General features: G+C 50.4%; 1 protein-coding gene across 1 annotated transcript; it reads right to left on the reverse strand.

Moving 5' to 3' along the window:
- Nucleotides 1-7,073: 7,073 nt before the first annotated feature.
- PCARE (photoreceptor cilium actin regulator) lies at nt 7,074-15,493 on the reverse strand. Its single transcript, XM_061210870.1, has 2 exons — nt 11,748-15,493; nt 7,074-7,251 (listed from the first exon to the last, which is right to left on the reverse strand). Exons 1-2 carry the CDS (start codon nt 15,491-15,493, stop codon nt 7,074-7,076), a joined length of 3,924 nt encoding a protein of 1,307 aa, XP_061066853.1.
- Nucleotides 15,494-17,396: the final 1,903 nt, after the last annotated feature.

A 17,396-nucleotide genomic window follows, 5' to 3' on the forward strand; every position in this document is an offset into this window, starting at 1 on the left:
CCCTTGAGAGGACCGGTTAAAATCCCATGGTCTCTTGCAGTTAGTGTGGCCCCAGAGTTCTGCCCTAAAACCTTCAGGGCAGAGAGGGTCTGCTGCATCTGCTCTTATCACCAGGGCTTGCTGCAGACACCTGGCCATCCAACTGTGGCCTTTGGTGGGATAGGATTTGTGCAAATAAATGAAGACCAACCAAATGAGAAATGCGAAGACTCTCTATTCTTCATAGAGCTTGCTATAGCCAGGGAGTCAGCCACAATCACTCGTGTTCTGGCAGAGACTCAAGGGCAGGTAGAGGAGCAGAAAAAGGGGAAGGTTTCAGGTATGCCGTGATTAGGGGAGCTGTTGGCCTGGAGAAAGGTGTAGACGCAGTGTGGATCGTGGCCTGCTGGCCACAGCAGCACCTGTGGTGCTTGTTAAAGTGCAGACCCCTAGGCCGTACTCCAGACCTATGAATGAGAACCCTCAGCCATCCTTACACATCCTCAAGGTCAAGAGCCTGGGGCATAGTCCCAGAGCTCTTAGTGGCTGTTAGGGCTCCAGGCTAGCCCACACTTGAGAGCCAGCATCCCTAAGCCAGTATTTCCCAAATGTGTTTGATGGAAACGTTTGCTTGGGGAGGAGGGATGGAGACTGGAGGAGGGAGGGAGACAGGCAACGGGGTCCTTGGGGCCTGGGAATCTGATCTGCTCAAGATCAGGCAGGTTGCAGGAGCAGTGTCCTAACTGCCTGTTCCCAGCTGGGCTTCAGGGGTCCCCTGGGCAGGCAGGAGGGGCAGCGTCACCGTGCGTACAGGTTGCTCACCAGGTGGGCGTTTCTGAGTCAGGGACCATTCAGGGGGTCCAGTTTTGTCCATATCATTACTGGGGCTTACTCAGGGGGGCATTATGGCGTCTCTGTATCCTACTATCTGGTGTTTCAGTGAAGAAGGCTCTAACATTTGAAGGTTTTGTTTTGTTTTAATCACAGCTTTATAATTACCTCTCTGTGGGTTGACAGCTGTTATTAGCATCACTTTGGGTTCTCCTTGGGAATTTTTACATCCAGAAAGTGATCCAGCACCTCTGTGGCTGATGTCAGAAGCTGTTAACTAAACAAAAGCTTTAGAATGTCACCAGGTTTTGTAAACACAGCCAATCCTGTCCCCTTCCAAAGGAGAAAGAAAAGCTAGATAAATAATTTTCATGAAGGCAATCTGTTTCCCAGGGTCTATATTTCCTTTCTGTCTCATCCACTGGTTTTTACCGCTTTGGGACACTGACAATAAATTGTAAGAGGTGTCTCCAGAATGAGGTTTTGTCTGCTCCTGCCAGAAGGTTTCACCTGGAAGCCCACTTCGGCGGGTCATGGCAATGAGGGACAAATATTTTTTTGAAAAGACTTTTTCTTAATGCCAGGGGCAGTTTTATCTGTGGGGGGTGGGGGGAGCGGTGGATGAGGAGTGGTTAAGGTACGTCGAGGGGATTATTATTTTTTTAAATTCTCTTGGAAATTTTGAGCTTCCATCCAAGCTTGTTTAAGAGGAATGGCTAAAACTATAGCTAGACTTTGGCCGGATATGAAAAATTTCCTTTTTGTAAAAACTGGAGAAAATTGAGAATTTCTTCCAGAGAAGTTTGTTGTATCTTTTTGTAGGCTGCCTCCTGGAATAATCTAAATATTGTTGCAGTAGGTGTTAGAACCAAGGCTGGCCAGGGGCTAGGCGACTTGTTCTGCCACTAGCTGGCAATGTGTCTTTGGAGGAAAACATCTGACATCTCTCAGCCTCCCTTTTTTTTTCCTCTGTAAAAGACACTGAAAAAATACTTGCTTTGTTCATCTCCTAGGATTTTTTCCCCCAAAGATCTAATGAAACAATATAGATAATTCTATTTTGAAAAAGTAGAGTGTTAAACACAAAGAAAAAATATAATTATGATTAACTCCAGTCTTATCCCAGTAAAACCTGCTATTCTGAAGGCATGCCGGTCATTCCTACCAGCTGACTGACAGATCACTTACGACTCAACATGGGAATAACTAGGAGATTCAGAAACTTAATTTGCTTTTTTTTCTGTTTGGTATTTTTGACACATGTAGTTGTGATTGCCAGCTAAATGTTTTAGTCTTTTCACTTTGAAAGACATGGAATTCTTCAAAGAAGGAAGTCAATTCTAGCTGAGTTTGACAGCTGTTTTTAACTTTCTCCAAGGATCAAAGCTCAGATCTAGAAGGAGGGGGAAATGGTCCCGAGTTCTTTTCTTAATCAGAAACTTAGCGTGAAGAGATGGCAGAGATGAACATTAAAAGCAAAGATGACGGAGGGATTATGTATTCAGTCCCCCCAAATGGCTCCATAAGATGGTTTAGAAAAGGCAGGTTTGCTCACGTCTTGCAGATGGTAGGATAAGTAGATTGGCATTGCTGTCACTGCTGGGTAGAAGAAGAAACGAGCCCATATAAGCCAGGTCACAGGGCGGGTTGATGGAGGTGTCAGGCCTCTGGTCCAACCATCAGGAGTGGGAGAAATTCTGGCTCGCAGCGTGACGATCACATTTACCACACCCTTCCTTCTTCCTTCTTCTGTTTCTGTTTCGTTCTTCCTTCAATTCAGGCCTATCAGGTTTGTCTAGGGCCATTACCTCAGTCCTCAGTGCCACCATTCCAGCCAGATTGTTGCCTTGGGTGCTAGACTTCAAGGATGTCTGAAATTACAGCATTCGGAACCCAGGCTACCAGGTCGGTTGAATTCTATAGTCACCTGATGCAGGGCCTTCAGACTATCATAAAGTTACGTTCTGAAGTCCATGAGTGTAATCAAGCCAGCAGCGTCCAGGGTCCTCCATAAAATTGAATTAGAGTCCTGAGTGAATTAACTGTTTGCTCCCCTGCTTGTGCAATGCATCTTTAATTACATTTCATAAAACCATCTGGATGGATTGATGGAACTTTATTTAAATTTCAGGGAGGTACAGGGAGGAAACCATAGTACAGTATAACATGCTCTGTTAATATAGGCTCAGAACACATTTACTTTATGGCAGTTCAACAGACTTTGATGTGGGGCTACTTAAAAATATATTACCTTTGAAAAGCTTTGCTTTGGCAGATAGAGTGGGTGTTGGCAGCCTGTACGCAGTCAACCAGACGATCAATTGACAAACATGTTGACACAATAATTCATGGCACCAGCTCCCCTGATACATGGAAAACACTGGTTTATTTCAGAAAAAAAGAATATATTTCTCAAAATCCCTTTCATTCATATTGCAGGGTTTATGAGGCAAGTCTTGCCAAACGTAAGCGCTTCACAATGAAGGAAAAGTCTCTCTGGTTTGTCTGCCCTTCATTTTCTATCAACATGGATTATTTTAGGCTCTGAACTGGGTATATGACGTGAGGAAGGAAAATAGATGCTGCTTATAGTAAACAACCGCACAGAACCAAGCTGCGGAAGGAAGATATATTTCATCTTGAAGATTGTATTTATATTTGCAAAAAGCTATCGCTGTTCCACTAGAATATTATATTTGCTTTTTTACTCCATGAATCCTTTTGATGGAACTAGAAAATTGTGTTTTTCCCCTGGGGCAGCACTCTTTGCTATGTTACTAACGTGTTGGATGAAGAGGGGGCTGGACACCTCCCTCTCCACAGCTCTGGGGTCCCTGTGTGCATGGAGGATGGCTGTAAACCCCCAGAAAGGAGTCGGCCCCAATAAGAATACGGGTATAATATGCACTCCTTAAATTAATCTCCTATGTGGACTCCCTTTTGTCTTTATACCCAACATTCCTTCTTGGTTTCTAACTGTGAAGAAAAAGAACAGACACATGAGTCTTTAATGGGTTGGGTCCATTGGCTTAATTAATTAAACAAGACAAAACAAAACAAAAACACCCTGCTCTCCCTTCCCCCTTGAGCACAGGAAGCGGATTGGGCCCAGCAAGGACGAGGCTATTGGGTGGAGGGGGCGGGTGGGTAAGAGTGACCCATCCGAGAAGCTGTGGAGTGGGGCTTGCCCCTCATGGCCACCGGTAGTGTGCTTTCTGAGGCAGAGCCGAAGACACAGATTTGAGGAAAGGCCTGGTCTCAGGAGGGGTGAAACCGTGGATGCCACACAAATGGTCTATTGGGGTGGATTTAATTTCTTTTATACAAAGTCTAATTCACATGTAATATGGGCTGAGTGTGGTAGTTGGGATTGTAGCCCAAAAAGCATATCTTTGACTCATCTGTTCCAGGGCCAGCTTGGCACTGCTTCATCTTAGACCTTTACTGCCTTCCAGCCCCTTGGCTTTAGCAACCCCTCCCCTTTCCCCTCTGGGAAGATGACTTGGGATTCTTGAAGCCTCTGGGTCCTTGGCCATCACGATGGCTACAGCAGCTCATTGTCCCTGCTGCCTGGGCCTAGAGGCTCTGGGTCTCTCGTTACATCACATATGAGGATATATGGCAGCAGCCTGTCCTGGCACAAGTAGGTACTCAGTGAGTGTAGAGGGGTGAGGAGTATGAACGGCTCCATGGCTGATGGCAGGAGTCCTGTGCACCCTGGATCCCTCCGCTGCTGCCTGCAGGACAGGAGGGGTGGGTGTTGGCTGCTGTTTGCCAGCCTAGCTTGGGGTGCTGGTCGGGGGAGCCTCTCCTCTCAGAGAACCTCCTGCCGGGCACCCTCATGAAGGCAGCAGTGGTTCATTCCAGACCCCTCCAGGGCATTCGCTCTGATGCTGACTCCCTCCGTGACATACGATGCTGCCTGGCTCCCAGCTGCCCACTTCTGCCTCATGCCACTGCAGCTGGGTACACTCAGCCACACCCACACACTCAAACCAGCCCCAAACCTCTAACACCCTGTAAGGGGGGGACCTGGGCTGGAGACCCAGAACTTCCCGTTCTTGTGGATCTAGCCCCCACTTCTCATCCAGTCACTTAGACTTTTTATCATCCCTGGGGTTACATCCCCACATTGTGTCCCAGTTGCATCACCTGGGTCCCTGTCCAGTCTCCCAGCAGCTGGGGTTCTGCTTTGCTTCTTCAGACCTCCAGGAAGCCGGCCTCGAAACCCTAGCACCGGGCAGGTCCCCTTTCTGAGCAATTGTCTTACCTCTGAGCTGGATCGCTCCACACTGCTTGCTTCCTTCCTGAAAGCCAGCCTACGGGGCCCAGCCCTCGTTACCCATGCTGCCGGCCTAACCATGCAGGGAGACAGTCCAGCTCTCTCTCGAGCAAGCTTCCTGAAGCTGGCTGTTCTCACACACTTACCTGGGCCTGGGTGGCTGAATTTCCTCCTGTGTCCTGCAGCCCAGGCAGTTCCCAGGGCCCAGCCTCCAGCCCCTGGGAGTGGCTCTGCCCCGCTGTGGCCTGAGCTCTGCTCTGAGGATTAGTGCAGCTACACAGCAAACGTGAGCACCCAACTGGGTGTGTACAGACATTTCCCAATAGAGGGGTGGGTTGTGGTCCCTCTTAGTAGTTTAATCAGCTGTTCCTTGAGTGCCTTGGAAGAGATTGTCCCTGTCACCCCTGTCTGAATAACTGGACAAGTCAAGGTGGGGATCATTTACTTGGAGCCACGGCCTATCCCTGGGGGAGGGAGCTTAGTCCTCAGGACCCAGTTTAACATGTTCTTGAGTCATGATCTACTTCAACAAGAAAGGACTTGAAGTTTATAATTTTTCCAAACTTAACAAATCAGCTTTGAAGCAGATGTGGAGGATTGTCCCTTAGCTGTACCCTGTGGGTGAGAATTCTTGTCTTTTGACAACCCACTGAGCTGGCACTGAATCACCCAGTTACTGCAAATTCTTTTCTAAATAGAAAGCACTCCACAGCCTCCAGTGGAAAAATTCCAAATTCTGCAGCAAATGTCTAGCTCATTGGCAGAAGCAGGTTTGGGGCATGAACAATGGTTCTTCACTTCAGTTTCAACTCCAGCAGAAGTTCTGCAGATGACCTGGGAATAAAGTTGGCAGAGAAGCAGGTTTGGGGCATGAACAATGGTTCTTCACTTCAGTTTCAACTCCAGCAGAAGTTCTGCAGATGACCTGGGAATAACGTTGGCAGAGAAGCCCCTGGGGGAGACTGGTGTGTGTGTGTGTGTGTGTGTGTGTGTGTGTGTGTGCGCGCGTGCCTGCCTGCCTTACCCACACGTCCTTCTGAGCTTCAGCCCCCACGGGGTGCAGAGAATAGGCTGCTTTGTTTGGGAGGCTTGGTTGTACCCACTCAGTCTGAGAGGCATGTGGGTGCATGGGGTAGAGCATCTGAGACATACCTCTGAGACAGGTTTAGCCGGAGAGGCAGCAGGGCTGGAAGCTTTGCTTTTAGGGCTTTGGACCTGAGCTTGGGAAGGAGAAGAAGGAGGGTGGGTGGAGCTGTGCGTCTTAATGCCAGTTCAGGCTTCTTATCTCTGGAGCATTCAGCTTCTAAACAGAGCTCACAATGGGCACATAAAAGCTGTGCCACTATTTAACCCTAAAAAAAAAGAAGAAGCTTTCCACTTGTACAAGTACATACGTATGCTTGCAAATGGAGTGATGGAACAGTCAAGGGCAATGAAATGTTCAAAAAAATAGAAAGGAATGAAAGACAATATATTCTAGTGCCAGGCACACCTGTTCACGTTTTACTCTGTTCTCTTCCTAGCTGTGTAAGCTCAGGCAAGGCACTTGGGGGAGTGAACGGACGAGAGGTGCTTTGGTTTTCTCATCTGCAAAACCCAGGAGAATGCTATCTGCTTCATTCATTGTTGAAAGAATTAAATGGTTTCACAGAGCTAACCCGGGTAAAACACCTGGCTCATCAAGCACGTGGTAAATATTGTTTCCTTCTAAATTAAGACCAGCACTTGAAGGATTAAAGCGTGTCATTGTGGGGTCCAAAGTTATAGTTACTCGTTGAACCCCAAGGCAAACCAGGATCTAGGACTGCAAACAGTGATTGTTTAGAATTTAGGAGAGCCTTTGGGCAGTGCCCTTTCCAGGCCTTTCCTACCTCTCAGGAGGAGTTTGGTTGGCCCACCCTCTCTGGGGTTGTCTGAGGCTTGGCTGTCACCCTTGTCTTCTGGGGTGACTGGCATCAGTGTGACTCAGGCGGCCAGCCCGTCAGGCCACTTCCTTCTGCTGGGGCTTGTCTTGGGCATGGCTGGCGCTGGCCTCCCGCTGCAGCCCGTGGCCCAGCACGCAGAGCTCTGGGGGCGATGCACCCCTGCTGCCGCCCTTCGGTTCTGGGGCACAGGGACTGTTCCATGGCTCTGTGTCCTTGGGGCCCTCCTCGCTGCTGCTGCAGAGAGAAAGCACAGGTGCCAATCAAACCCTCCTCGTTCCTTCTGGCCCCGCCCCATCTCCATTCTCTCTCTCTCAAGCCATCCCGTCTGTCACCCACAGACCTGGTGGACTCTTGGCGCCAGGCCTCTGCCTTTCTGTATCAGCTTTGCCTGCTGGTGCTGTCCTTGTGGGTGTCTGTTGTGGCTGGGCACCGTGAGAGCCAAGCTCCTGGCATTTCAGAGGACAGGCTGAGTCCTGTTCTCTCTTGGGATAACCAGATCCTGCTGCTGTGAATAAAGCAGCTCCCTCAGGAACTCAGGAGCCAGGCCTTTATTTTGTTTTTGTTTTAAAAGCACTTCTTATTTAATAAAGAGCTAGGCTTAGCTAGTTGAATCAAAAATAACACCAACAATAACAGCAAAAAAAACCCTGCTTTGCTCAGCTGCCACCCTTTTCCTGAATGGAATAAAATGAAAACTGCTTGGCCCAGACCTGGCATTTGGCTAGAATAGAGCTTCGCTGCTGAGTTCCACAGTGAGAGGGGCTCTGAACAGAGAGGGACACCCAATGTGCTCTGGGAGCACAGAATGGAGGGTGGTCACAAGCACGGAGCAAGCCTAGGCCAGATGGGGGACCAGCTCAGAAAGCCACAGTGGCTACAGGCAGCCAGGCTAGCCTCACAAAGACCGCATGGAGGGTGGAGTCGGCTGTCTGGGTTCAAGTCCTGGCCCTTCCACTTACTAGCTGTGTGACCTATAGCATGTTGATTAATCTCTCTGATTCTCAGTTTCCTGCTTTGTGAAAGGGAGATAGTACTAATACCCATCTCATAGGACACTCAAAGTTATCAATATTGGATGACACGTGGAAAACTCTCCACACACTAACCAGCATATGATAGGTGCTCACTAAATTGTCGGCTGTCACTGGTGCTCTTTTGTAGTAGGACTAAGAAGTCACACCTGCAAGGGACCTGAGGGACCACCCTGTCATATGACAGGTGGGCACCTGAGGCTCGGAGCCTCTCCATCAGTCACCTCAGGACCAGGACTGGCCCCAGCTCCCCACATGCACAGACCGGAAGCCCTTCTCTCTGCCCATGACGGCACCTTCTTGACTGTATTATGAGTGTGCTCGGCTCTGCGTGCTTAGGCTTACGTGGGACGTCCAACCAGTGGAGGACAAGTTTGAGTTTGGATCCTAACAAGATCAGGGTGGCAGGAATGGTGGGGGGAGGTGTGGTGGGCACTGACACTGGCCGTCATACGTGATTTTCAGGCAGTGAGGAACCCACCCTGTTCCTTAGAGCCAGTCTCACCTATGTCAGCCTCTGGCCCCATCATAAGTCCCTGCAGGACCCAGTGATTTGTGGGCCACAGCTCCCACCTTATTTTTTCTTCTGCCTGTGCCCCTTTTGAGCAGGGGGAGGCATGACCCTTTGCTGCTCCCAGACTGGAGCAGCTGGCAGGAATGGGAGGGGCAGGCCCAGGGGACAGGCTGTGGCATGCAGTGTTAGTGGAGGCTGACACCGAGGTGTGACGCAGGATTTGGTTCTTGAACTGTGTCTTCCCCACCCCCAACCAGGTCCCACATATGCCTGAGGCTCAGGCCAGGAGGTCGACTGTTTTGGTTGCCATATGGCCGTGGTTCCACCTGTTCCCAGACCTGCTGGGGAGCCAGGCTGCCCAGGTCTCCAGGAAACGGGGTCAGGGGGCTGCAGAGAGACCCTGACTGGCTGGTCCAGTCCTGGCAAAGATTAAAAGCACCGCATTTAGTGGAGCAAGTCTGGGCACACTGAGACCTGGATAGAGACAGGTGCCTTCACCTGAGGATTCAACACGTAAATAACACTTGAGGCTCAGTAACAGAACTTCCTGGGGAAGCCTCCAAGGACTGCGCCCAATCCCCGGGCCCCAAGATGGGGAAGATATCAACACCATCATTTTTTCTAAAAAGGGGGCATGGGATGACCTGCAGGGGATCAACACCAGACACAGGCCAGTGCATCCTGCAAGCCTGCCTCGGCTCGAGATACGATGGGTAGGGCTGTCCCTGCAAGTCCCTGCTTGGGGAAACAGCCTGTAGCAGTTTCTGGCTCTCGGGCACTGGCTTGTTGTCTTGTTGCATGATCTTGGGGGAATCATGCTCAGTTCCCTGGCATTGTTTCCCATACGCAGGAGGGCAGAAAAAAAAATGCTCGTCTTCTCCAGAACCGCAAAAGCCCTCCTCTTACAGCTGGTGCACTTCTGCTCCCAGACGCCAATTTTACAGGGCTGAGTGGGGAGTGGGGTGTGTGTCTGGGCAATAAGCATTTTCCCATCACATTCATCATATGCTCACAGTTTCACAGTCTGGAACAGCTTAGAGGCGTGGTCTGACCAGGAGATAGGGGAATGGCTGCGAGTCATTCTGTGACCTTCCACGTGACCTTGGGAAGGCTCCTCTTTATGACTCCTCCTCCCTCTTTCAAGCTACAATTGCTCCCCACCCCACCTCATCTCTCTGAATATTGAGATTCAGGACATAAAACAACCTTTAAGGCTGCCCTATTCCGAGGAGAAACCTGAGAGAATGGCAGTATTTTCTCCTTGAACAATTTTATGTTGCTTTATTATTGCTCCTGCTGTTTTAAAATGTTAGTGTTTTTAATTAATGCCATTTTATTGTCCTTGTTCTCTCAAGCTCTTCTCCTGAAGGGCACAGTTTTAGAAATCTAATAACTGAATAAGTGGCTAGTGTGAGGAATAAGGCAATAACATTTATAGAGGTTCTCAGATGAAAGGCACTGTGCTGTAGGAAGCTCATCCTAGATTTAAGAAAAGAGCAACGTTACATGAAGATTTTTGCAAAAATAATCAATATTTCATTTCTTTCAAGTGGCTATAACTATAATCATGCACAACTTTCCCGAGATAATATCTTTATTTAAAATTGACTGCCGAGTACTTTGTGAAAAACTACCATTTATGCCAGGACAGACTGTGAAGTGTGTAACACATATCGCTCTGGCAGAAATTAACTTCTGATGTACACAACTGTGGACAATGCAAAGATAGCAAGGACTGCTGTGGGTTGAGCTTTGTCTGATATGATATCAAGACACACATTGATAAGAGTTTCTCTTTAATCGACCTCAGATTTACGTTTTTCTCTCCGTGCCACAATTTGGGAAAAGATGCGTGTCCCCGTAAACTCTGTAAAATAATCACACCACCATTCGAGTCCTTTCAACTCCCAGGCAATGGCTATACTTTGAGTCATGCCCCCTTGTAGCTGCATGCCCAGGCCTGTCTGCAGGGCTGGGCCAAGGACATGCAAGTCAGCTGCTTCTCATGAGAAAGGCACACTTAGAACTCAGCCGGCCCAGGGCGGGCGTGGCAGCCCTTCCGCCTGGGTTCCGGTGGTCAGTGCTCATGGAGAGCCTTATTCTTGCTCTATACTCCTCTGAAAGGGGAGATGGAGATGAGGCTGGATTGGAGGAGAAGTGGGGGCAGGTCCTCAGGAGTATGGGGAAGCCAGACTTTTATATTCAATACCTCCAGGACCCGCTGTTTGTTAAGGCGTGTCCCCTGGGTGCCTCCCAGATCCTTTTGGGGGCGGGGGGCGGGGGGGTTGTGTCCACGTGGTCAAAACTATTTTCATAATAATACTAAGATGTTATGTGCCTTTTTCACTTATTCTTTCAGGAATGTAGAGTGGAGTTTTCCAGACTACATGATGTGTGATATCACAACAGATTGACTGTGGACAAAGGTCTGAGACTCCAACTGTCTTTCTGTGAAGCCCACACCCTAAAGAGATTTGTAAAACTATAAGACAGTGCCACTCCTTTCGTTCAATTTTGTTGTTGTTGTGGAAAATATAGTTACTTTTCATTGGGATATAGTTTATGTTAACATAGAATGGGGTCGTTTTTGTTTTTTCAATTAATAAATATTTTAAACATCTCTCAATTTTAATTTGTAACGCAGTAAAAAGCGATAGATGCAACGCACATATGCAAAGGCTCCTTGGGGGTCTCGATTTTGAAGAGCTCAAAGAAGTCCTGGGACCAAAAACTTTGAGCACCTCCCACTAAGATGCTGGTCTATTGCCGTAAACCAGGAAAGATAGAAATCAGGCTGCTGGCTCCAGACAGGTGACAATGACTCAACTTTGGGGGTCAAGTTACTTCACCTCAGTTTCCCCAAGTGTAAAATAAGGGGCACATGGGGTTGCACCAACCTGATTGTTTTAAACTTTTTTTTTTTTAATTAAAAAAATTTTTTTTAAACTTTATCTTTGATACAGCAGAGCCCCTTGCAACTAAATCTTTCTCGGAACCTGAAATGTGTAACAGATGAAAGTCGGTTGCTTAAGCATGGGGGACTGGGAGACAGGACATTCCTAGACCCCTCTCCCAGCTGCTCTTCTCTTAGAGCACAGTTTGAAAACTACTGACCCAGATGAGCCTAAGGGCCCATCAGCTCTATCCCAATAACTGCAGGGCTGTGGCCCGAGGACTCTCCTTACCTGCTCTGGCCAAGCTGGGATTCACAAGCGTCGCTGGTGGTGCCCGGGGCAGGCAGGTGAAGGCGGATGCCCGGCCGGCAGTCAGAAGCTGTCCTTCTGATGAAAGGCTGAGGGTTGAGGGCACACAGAGCTGTCCCTCGCTGTGAGTCCGCCCTCGGTCGTGGCCCTGAGCTGCTCCTCCAGCATCCTGTCGGGGTCCCACAAGGACCCCCAGCTTCAGGTGGCAGCAGTGGTGGGGTGAGTTGGGGTACTGTTGAGAATGGTGACTTAGCTTCAAACAGAGAGGAGGTGGCTGGACAGAAAATGGAACATGTGTTCCCAGATGCTTTGGCCGTGGCTGCCCGACTGTCTTCAGAATCTCTTGTTTCCTTGGGCCCCTGACTGGGAGACGCTGGTGGAGATGGGGAGGGGCCAGAGGCAGGGGAACTGGCTTCTGTGCACTGGGCAGGGGGGCCGGAGACCTTGTGCTGAGCGGGTGGGCTTGCCGAGGGAGGGGTGGACAGTTTGTGCTGGGGGGGAGGGGAAGCTCGTTTCTTCACTGTTGGGGGGCTTAGCACCCTGGGGCTCACTGGAGGGCTGAGCGGTGGGCTGGGGGACCTGTGCACACAGGGCACACTTGGCTGGGCAGGTCTGTGAGTGGAGGGCAGGCTTGAGTGCCTCTTGCCCACTCTGGGCGTCCAGTGCGCCCTTGTGGGAGAGGCCTTCCTGAGCAGCGCGGGGCTTCTATCTTGGTTCTGCCTTGGGGCCTCGGGAGAATGTGGCCCTCGCATTGGCCTGGCCAGGCTGGGTTCCAAGGTCCTGTTCTGCCCGGACGTGTGGCTGGAGTGGTGCCAGTGGATGACCTTCCGGGGATGCTTGGAGAGGCCTGTGGCCCTGTCCGCTCGTGCCTGACTCTGAGCCCTGCTGCCCTGCACCTCTGGGTTTCCGCTGGCTGCTGGTGGGTGGCTGAGGTCCAAGGCGAGCTTTCCGGGATTGCAGCCTCTCTTGCTGCTCCTGGGTTCTGCGCTGCGGGCCCTGGCGAGGGTGGCCGTGCTCTTGCTGGGAAGCAGGTCAGAGGGGCTCATGGCAGCTCTTAGCTTTGGGGAAGCCCACGTTCTCCGGGCGGGGCCAGCCCCTCCCAGCCCTGGCACGTCGGTCCCTTCAAGGGAGCTCTCTGCTAGATTGCTGTTTTCTGGGGGCTCCAGGGAAGTGAATGATTTGTCCATCAGGATTTCCAGAGGCGGCGGAGGGAGATGCTCTGGGTTGTCCTCTGTTTCACAGTTGAGGTCCTCACTCTTGGATGCTTCTGCTGTGAGCAGAGGGAGAAAGGTGGGAGCAAAGGGCCTCCAGCCTGGGCCCATCCTGAGAGATTCTCCACCTGCTGTTGGAGAAATTCGAGGCTTTGGATACAAAGGGGCAAGTCCCCTGTAAATGGGGAATCTGGGAGGCATGGTGGGGACCCCCCACTTCCTGGGGCAGGGGCTCGGCCCAGAGTCCTTGGAATCCCCCAGTGTCCTTAGACCCTCGTTGGGACTGAAAGTTTCAATGAGTTTCTTGACTGATGTTCTGGTAGGACAGCTCCTGATGTTCCAGTCCCGGGCCCTGGGAGCCTCACTGGCCCTCTCACCTGATGGGATGACATTTGGAAGCCCCTCAGCTTTTCCCTGCCAGGGCTGTTCTCCCTCAGGGTGGGGACAGCATTTCTGCAAGGTGCTCTGACTTGGCAAAATGCTGAAGTTCTTGGTGAGGGATGCCTTCAGCTTGCTGATGGTGCTGCTTGGGGTGACCTTGCAGCAGTTGTCGGGCCTCAGCGCTGTTGCCCTGGGTTGCAGAACCTGCTTCTGGCTGTACCCCTGCTGTTGGGTGCCCCGGGTGCAAAGCGCCTCCAGCCTCTGGCTGAGGTCTCTCTGGACCCTCTGCAGCTCCTGGAGGGTGGGATCCTCCACGTGGCTCTTCAGACACCCCTCAGATTGGGACCTCCTCTGCCTTGAGGGGGCCTTCCTACTGTCGCTGGCCGTGTTTGGTCTTGGGGGCACCATGGTTCTTTCCTCTTCCTCAGTCCATTCCTGGTGCTCAGAGGGCACGGAGACAAACTTGATCCTTTCACTGATTGCTTCCTTCATCTTCAGAATCATTTCCTGGTCCTGGGGGCTCCTAAGCCTCCGGGGGTGTGGCTGAAATGGGCTTTCGGCACCGGCGGGTGAAGACCGAGGCCTTGCATGGGAAGTGTGTCCCTGCCACGCACGCGGACTCAGGCAACTCTCTTTGTCTTCTTCCTCCTCTGGGCTGCTGTCCTTACCTTCACTGAGGGGCGGAGTGTCCATCAACCTGGAGTCTTTAGGAAAGTGTGCTTCCCTGGAGATCCTGATCCCAGGGGAATCACACGGAGCGCGTTGGCCCAGCCCCCAAGGCCTGGCGGCAGTATTTTCTGGACCTGTGCTGGAGGGCCAGGGGCTCCCTGGTCCACCCTGCACTGCTGGCTGAACCTTTGCTGTAAGAGGCCTTGAGAGCGGGCAGTCCTGGGGTCTGGCTGAACCCATCCAGAATGGACTGTGCTGCCAGGTATGTCCTGACAGCCTGGACTCCGCTGTGGGTGAAATCGCTGGCCTCCATTCTGCAGGCTCCAGCACGAAGTCCCAGCTGGCTTGCTTGCCCATCTTGTCTGCCAGCTGCACAGACTCACTGTCAGCACCAATGCCACTGTCCTCAGAGCACAAGGGTAGACCCTGCACTTCAGGGTCACTGTGGCCACTCGCTAAGCTCTCCAGGTGCCCCAGAACCCTTAGGAGGCGTTCATCCACACCCCTCTTCTTGCTCAGCTTGTTTCCCAGGTGGCCTGCGGCGCCGTGGAAGTAGCAGCTGGAGCCCTCCAGGATGCTGTCAGAGAGCGAGGCCACCGTGCCGCTGAGCGCCTGCAGCTTGCTAACTGTGTACTGCAGAAGCTGCCGCAAGAGATCTGGCTGCTCCTGGGGCTCTCTTTTCTTCAACGGCCAAGCCAGATCCTCCTTAACTTCCTGGAGGAGCTCTTCTCCATCCTTGGAGATTTCCCCCAAGAGCTGGTTGACCTCATCAAAACACAGCAACAGGAAGCCGACCATGGGCTGCAGCAGCTCCTGAGTCTGTGTGGCGCAATGGGTGATGCTCAGAACTGCTTCGTATTTGGAGAGGCAGGTGTGCAGATAGGTGTAAGCACGCCGGTGGGCCTTCACCAGGGGCTCAGGGAAGTCTACTTTGTCTTCAGACTCGTGGGCAGGAAGGATGGTTTGGCAGTAATGGCCCTGTTTGCTCGACCTGTGACATTTTGGCCTCTTTTCCCATTTGGAAGTCTCCTGGGTATTACTTTCTTCACTCTCTTCCCCAGAAAAGGCCGTCCCTTGTGATCCATGGGAACTCTGTCTCTTGAATGGAATGTCTGTAGCCACGTAGCTTTGTGATTTGTTCAGCTGGGATGGGGAGGTTTTGGTTTCTGGGATCAGTCCTTCCATATCTTTCCTTTTGCCTGAAGTGGAATCTCTGGTGAGCTGACAAAGACTTTCAGCCACAGATTGGATCCACCTGGGACTTTGCTGCTCTTCTGCTGGCCTCTGTCCCTGGGACGAGCCCCCTCCAGAGTCATAGCAGGTGGAGTTTTGAACCAGGAAAGGGATGGAGCATCTTTCACTGGCCCCCTGACATCCTGGCAGAATTGCTTTGGGCTTTTTAAAAAACTGGATGCCACTCTTAGCAACGCTGTTAACAATATCACTGTGGGAAGGTGTACATCCCATGATGTCAGCTTGTAGTCATCTCCCATCTGGAACCCTCACAATTTTCAGAGAATTGTATTCAAAACAGGAACAAAAGGCAGTCTTACTAGTCCCTCCAGGCAATTTCCAAGCCAGAATCCTTTGAAGTCCAAGGTGCAATGTCCTAAACTTGGAACCGGCTTTCTTTACTTCCTTGGCCCCATCGTGTAGAGGTAGTGATGCTACCGCCGTTCTGGTGTTGTTCTAAGTTTTGAACCCTCTGCTGCTGGTGAGCAACAGGGCAGTTCTAGAGGACTTCAGTCCCGTGGATTACGGGACTGCATTTTGCTCGTGTCCTGACAGATGTGCATGGCAAGTGGAACTTTAAGCCTATTAGGTTAATCGTGCCCTAGCCAGTCAGCACTCACAGCGTGTTATAATACAGAACTCAGCATTTACTATCTTGGGAAGTGGATTATTGTTGCACGTGCTTATGTTTTTAATTCTGTTCAGATGCCTGCCATATGAAACCTAGAGAAATGAGCCATAATTGCAAAAGGCTCTGGAAGAGACACATTTGTGGAGGGGAAGCGAGGGCTCACCATTTATGAATCCTGGCAGAGAAGTGACCTTCACAGTTTAATAAGGGCAAATCAGCCGAGTGTGCTCCAACCTGCTGCCATCCAGAAGACCCCAAAACTGCACAGTAGCTGGGAATTGAGGCGGTACATTGTTGTTTGTGTGGCTTGTAAAAATACTACGACTTTCTAGTGCTGGGGGACATCTCTAAATAAGACAGGGAATAAAGAAGGCTTTCCTCTACCCTAGAAAAGGGAGGTAGATCGCAGGGAGCCTTGGAGGGGAAAGCAGAAAAACTCTCCATCATATAAAGCTCAAGCCTGGTCCCTGTGGACTATAGGGGCTCAGGGAGACAATGTTCTCACAGGAAAAGGCTTTTTATTAAACCTTCCTCATAGGAAAATAAGCTAAACCTGGGCAGTGGAGAGCCATTAGGAGTAGAACTTAAGGGAAAAATGTATTTTCCTTTTCAAGCCCAGCTTCTACTCGGTCTGAGCTTGGTACTCTTGCCCATGGCTAAGGTAGCAGCTGCCCATTTAAAACCTCCTTTAAAACTTTCTTTGCTGTCAGTAAAGTCTAGAGCAGGGGTTTGAATTTGGGAGACTTGAGTTTAAATACTGAGTTCTTCTCCTTTTAGTTGGGGGAATTTCCACAAGTGATTTAACTTCCCTGGGGCAGAACTCATCTTTGAAATGGGGATAGTGATATCTACTTCGTGGCGTTGTTGGGGGGATTAAGTCAATTGTCAGCTAATGCTAGGCAGGTGCTTGGCGCGGTGCTTGGTAAGAGGTAGGTACTCAAGAAAAAAAAAAAAAAAGGAGTTCCTTATTCCTTTCCCCCTGGCATCTAAGTCACTTATAATAAAAGTCATGAGAAAATTCATTAGTTTGTCCAGGACCAAGCCCTAGTCCTTTCCTGAATTGTCTGGAAATAACTGCCTACTGATGATGGCTTAGAGCCCCAGATCCGGTTTTTGCCATTCTACGTCTGTGCAGATGGCTCTCTGCTTGGCACACGGATGCCTCAGGACTTTTCTAAGGCCTCATTGTGTCATTTCTCTGTTCTTAAACACACAGTAATTCCCACCAACTGCAGGAGGAAGAGAGGCTTTGATTTAACCATTTCATATTTTTGGTTATTTAGCTCGTGGACAATGTTTAATTTTCCTAATAGAAAAAAGATTGCATCGAGCATCTCCTGAAGTTGCTGAGAATGGAGTTATATTTTGGCTTTACAGTTTTCATTTTCTCTCACTGAGCCCCATACAACCAACGAAAATAACACTGTGGGTTTTAGGACTTAGGGATCCCTCTTCTGCCGGGAGCAAGCTGCAGACTGGCTACCAGCCTGTGTGCAGAGAGCCTGG

This window comes from Eubalaena glacialis, chromosome 14 (assembly GCF_028564815.1).
Source record: "Eubalaena glacialis isolate mEubGla1 chromosome 14, mEubGla1.1.hap2.+ XY, whole genome shotgun sequence".
Taxonomy (NCBI): Eukaryota; Metazoa; Chordata; class Mammalia; order Artiodactyla; family Balaenidae; genus Eubalaena; species Eubalaena glacialis.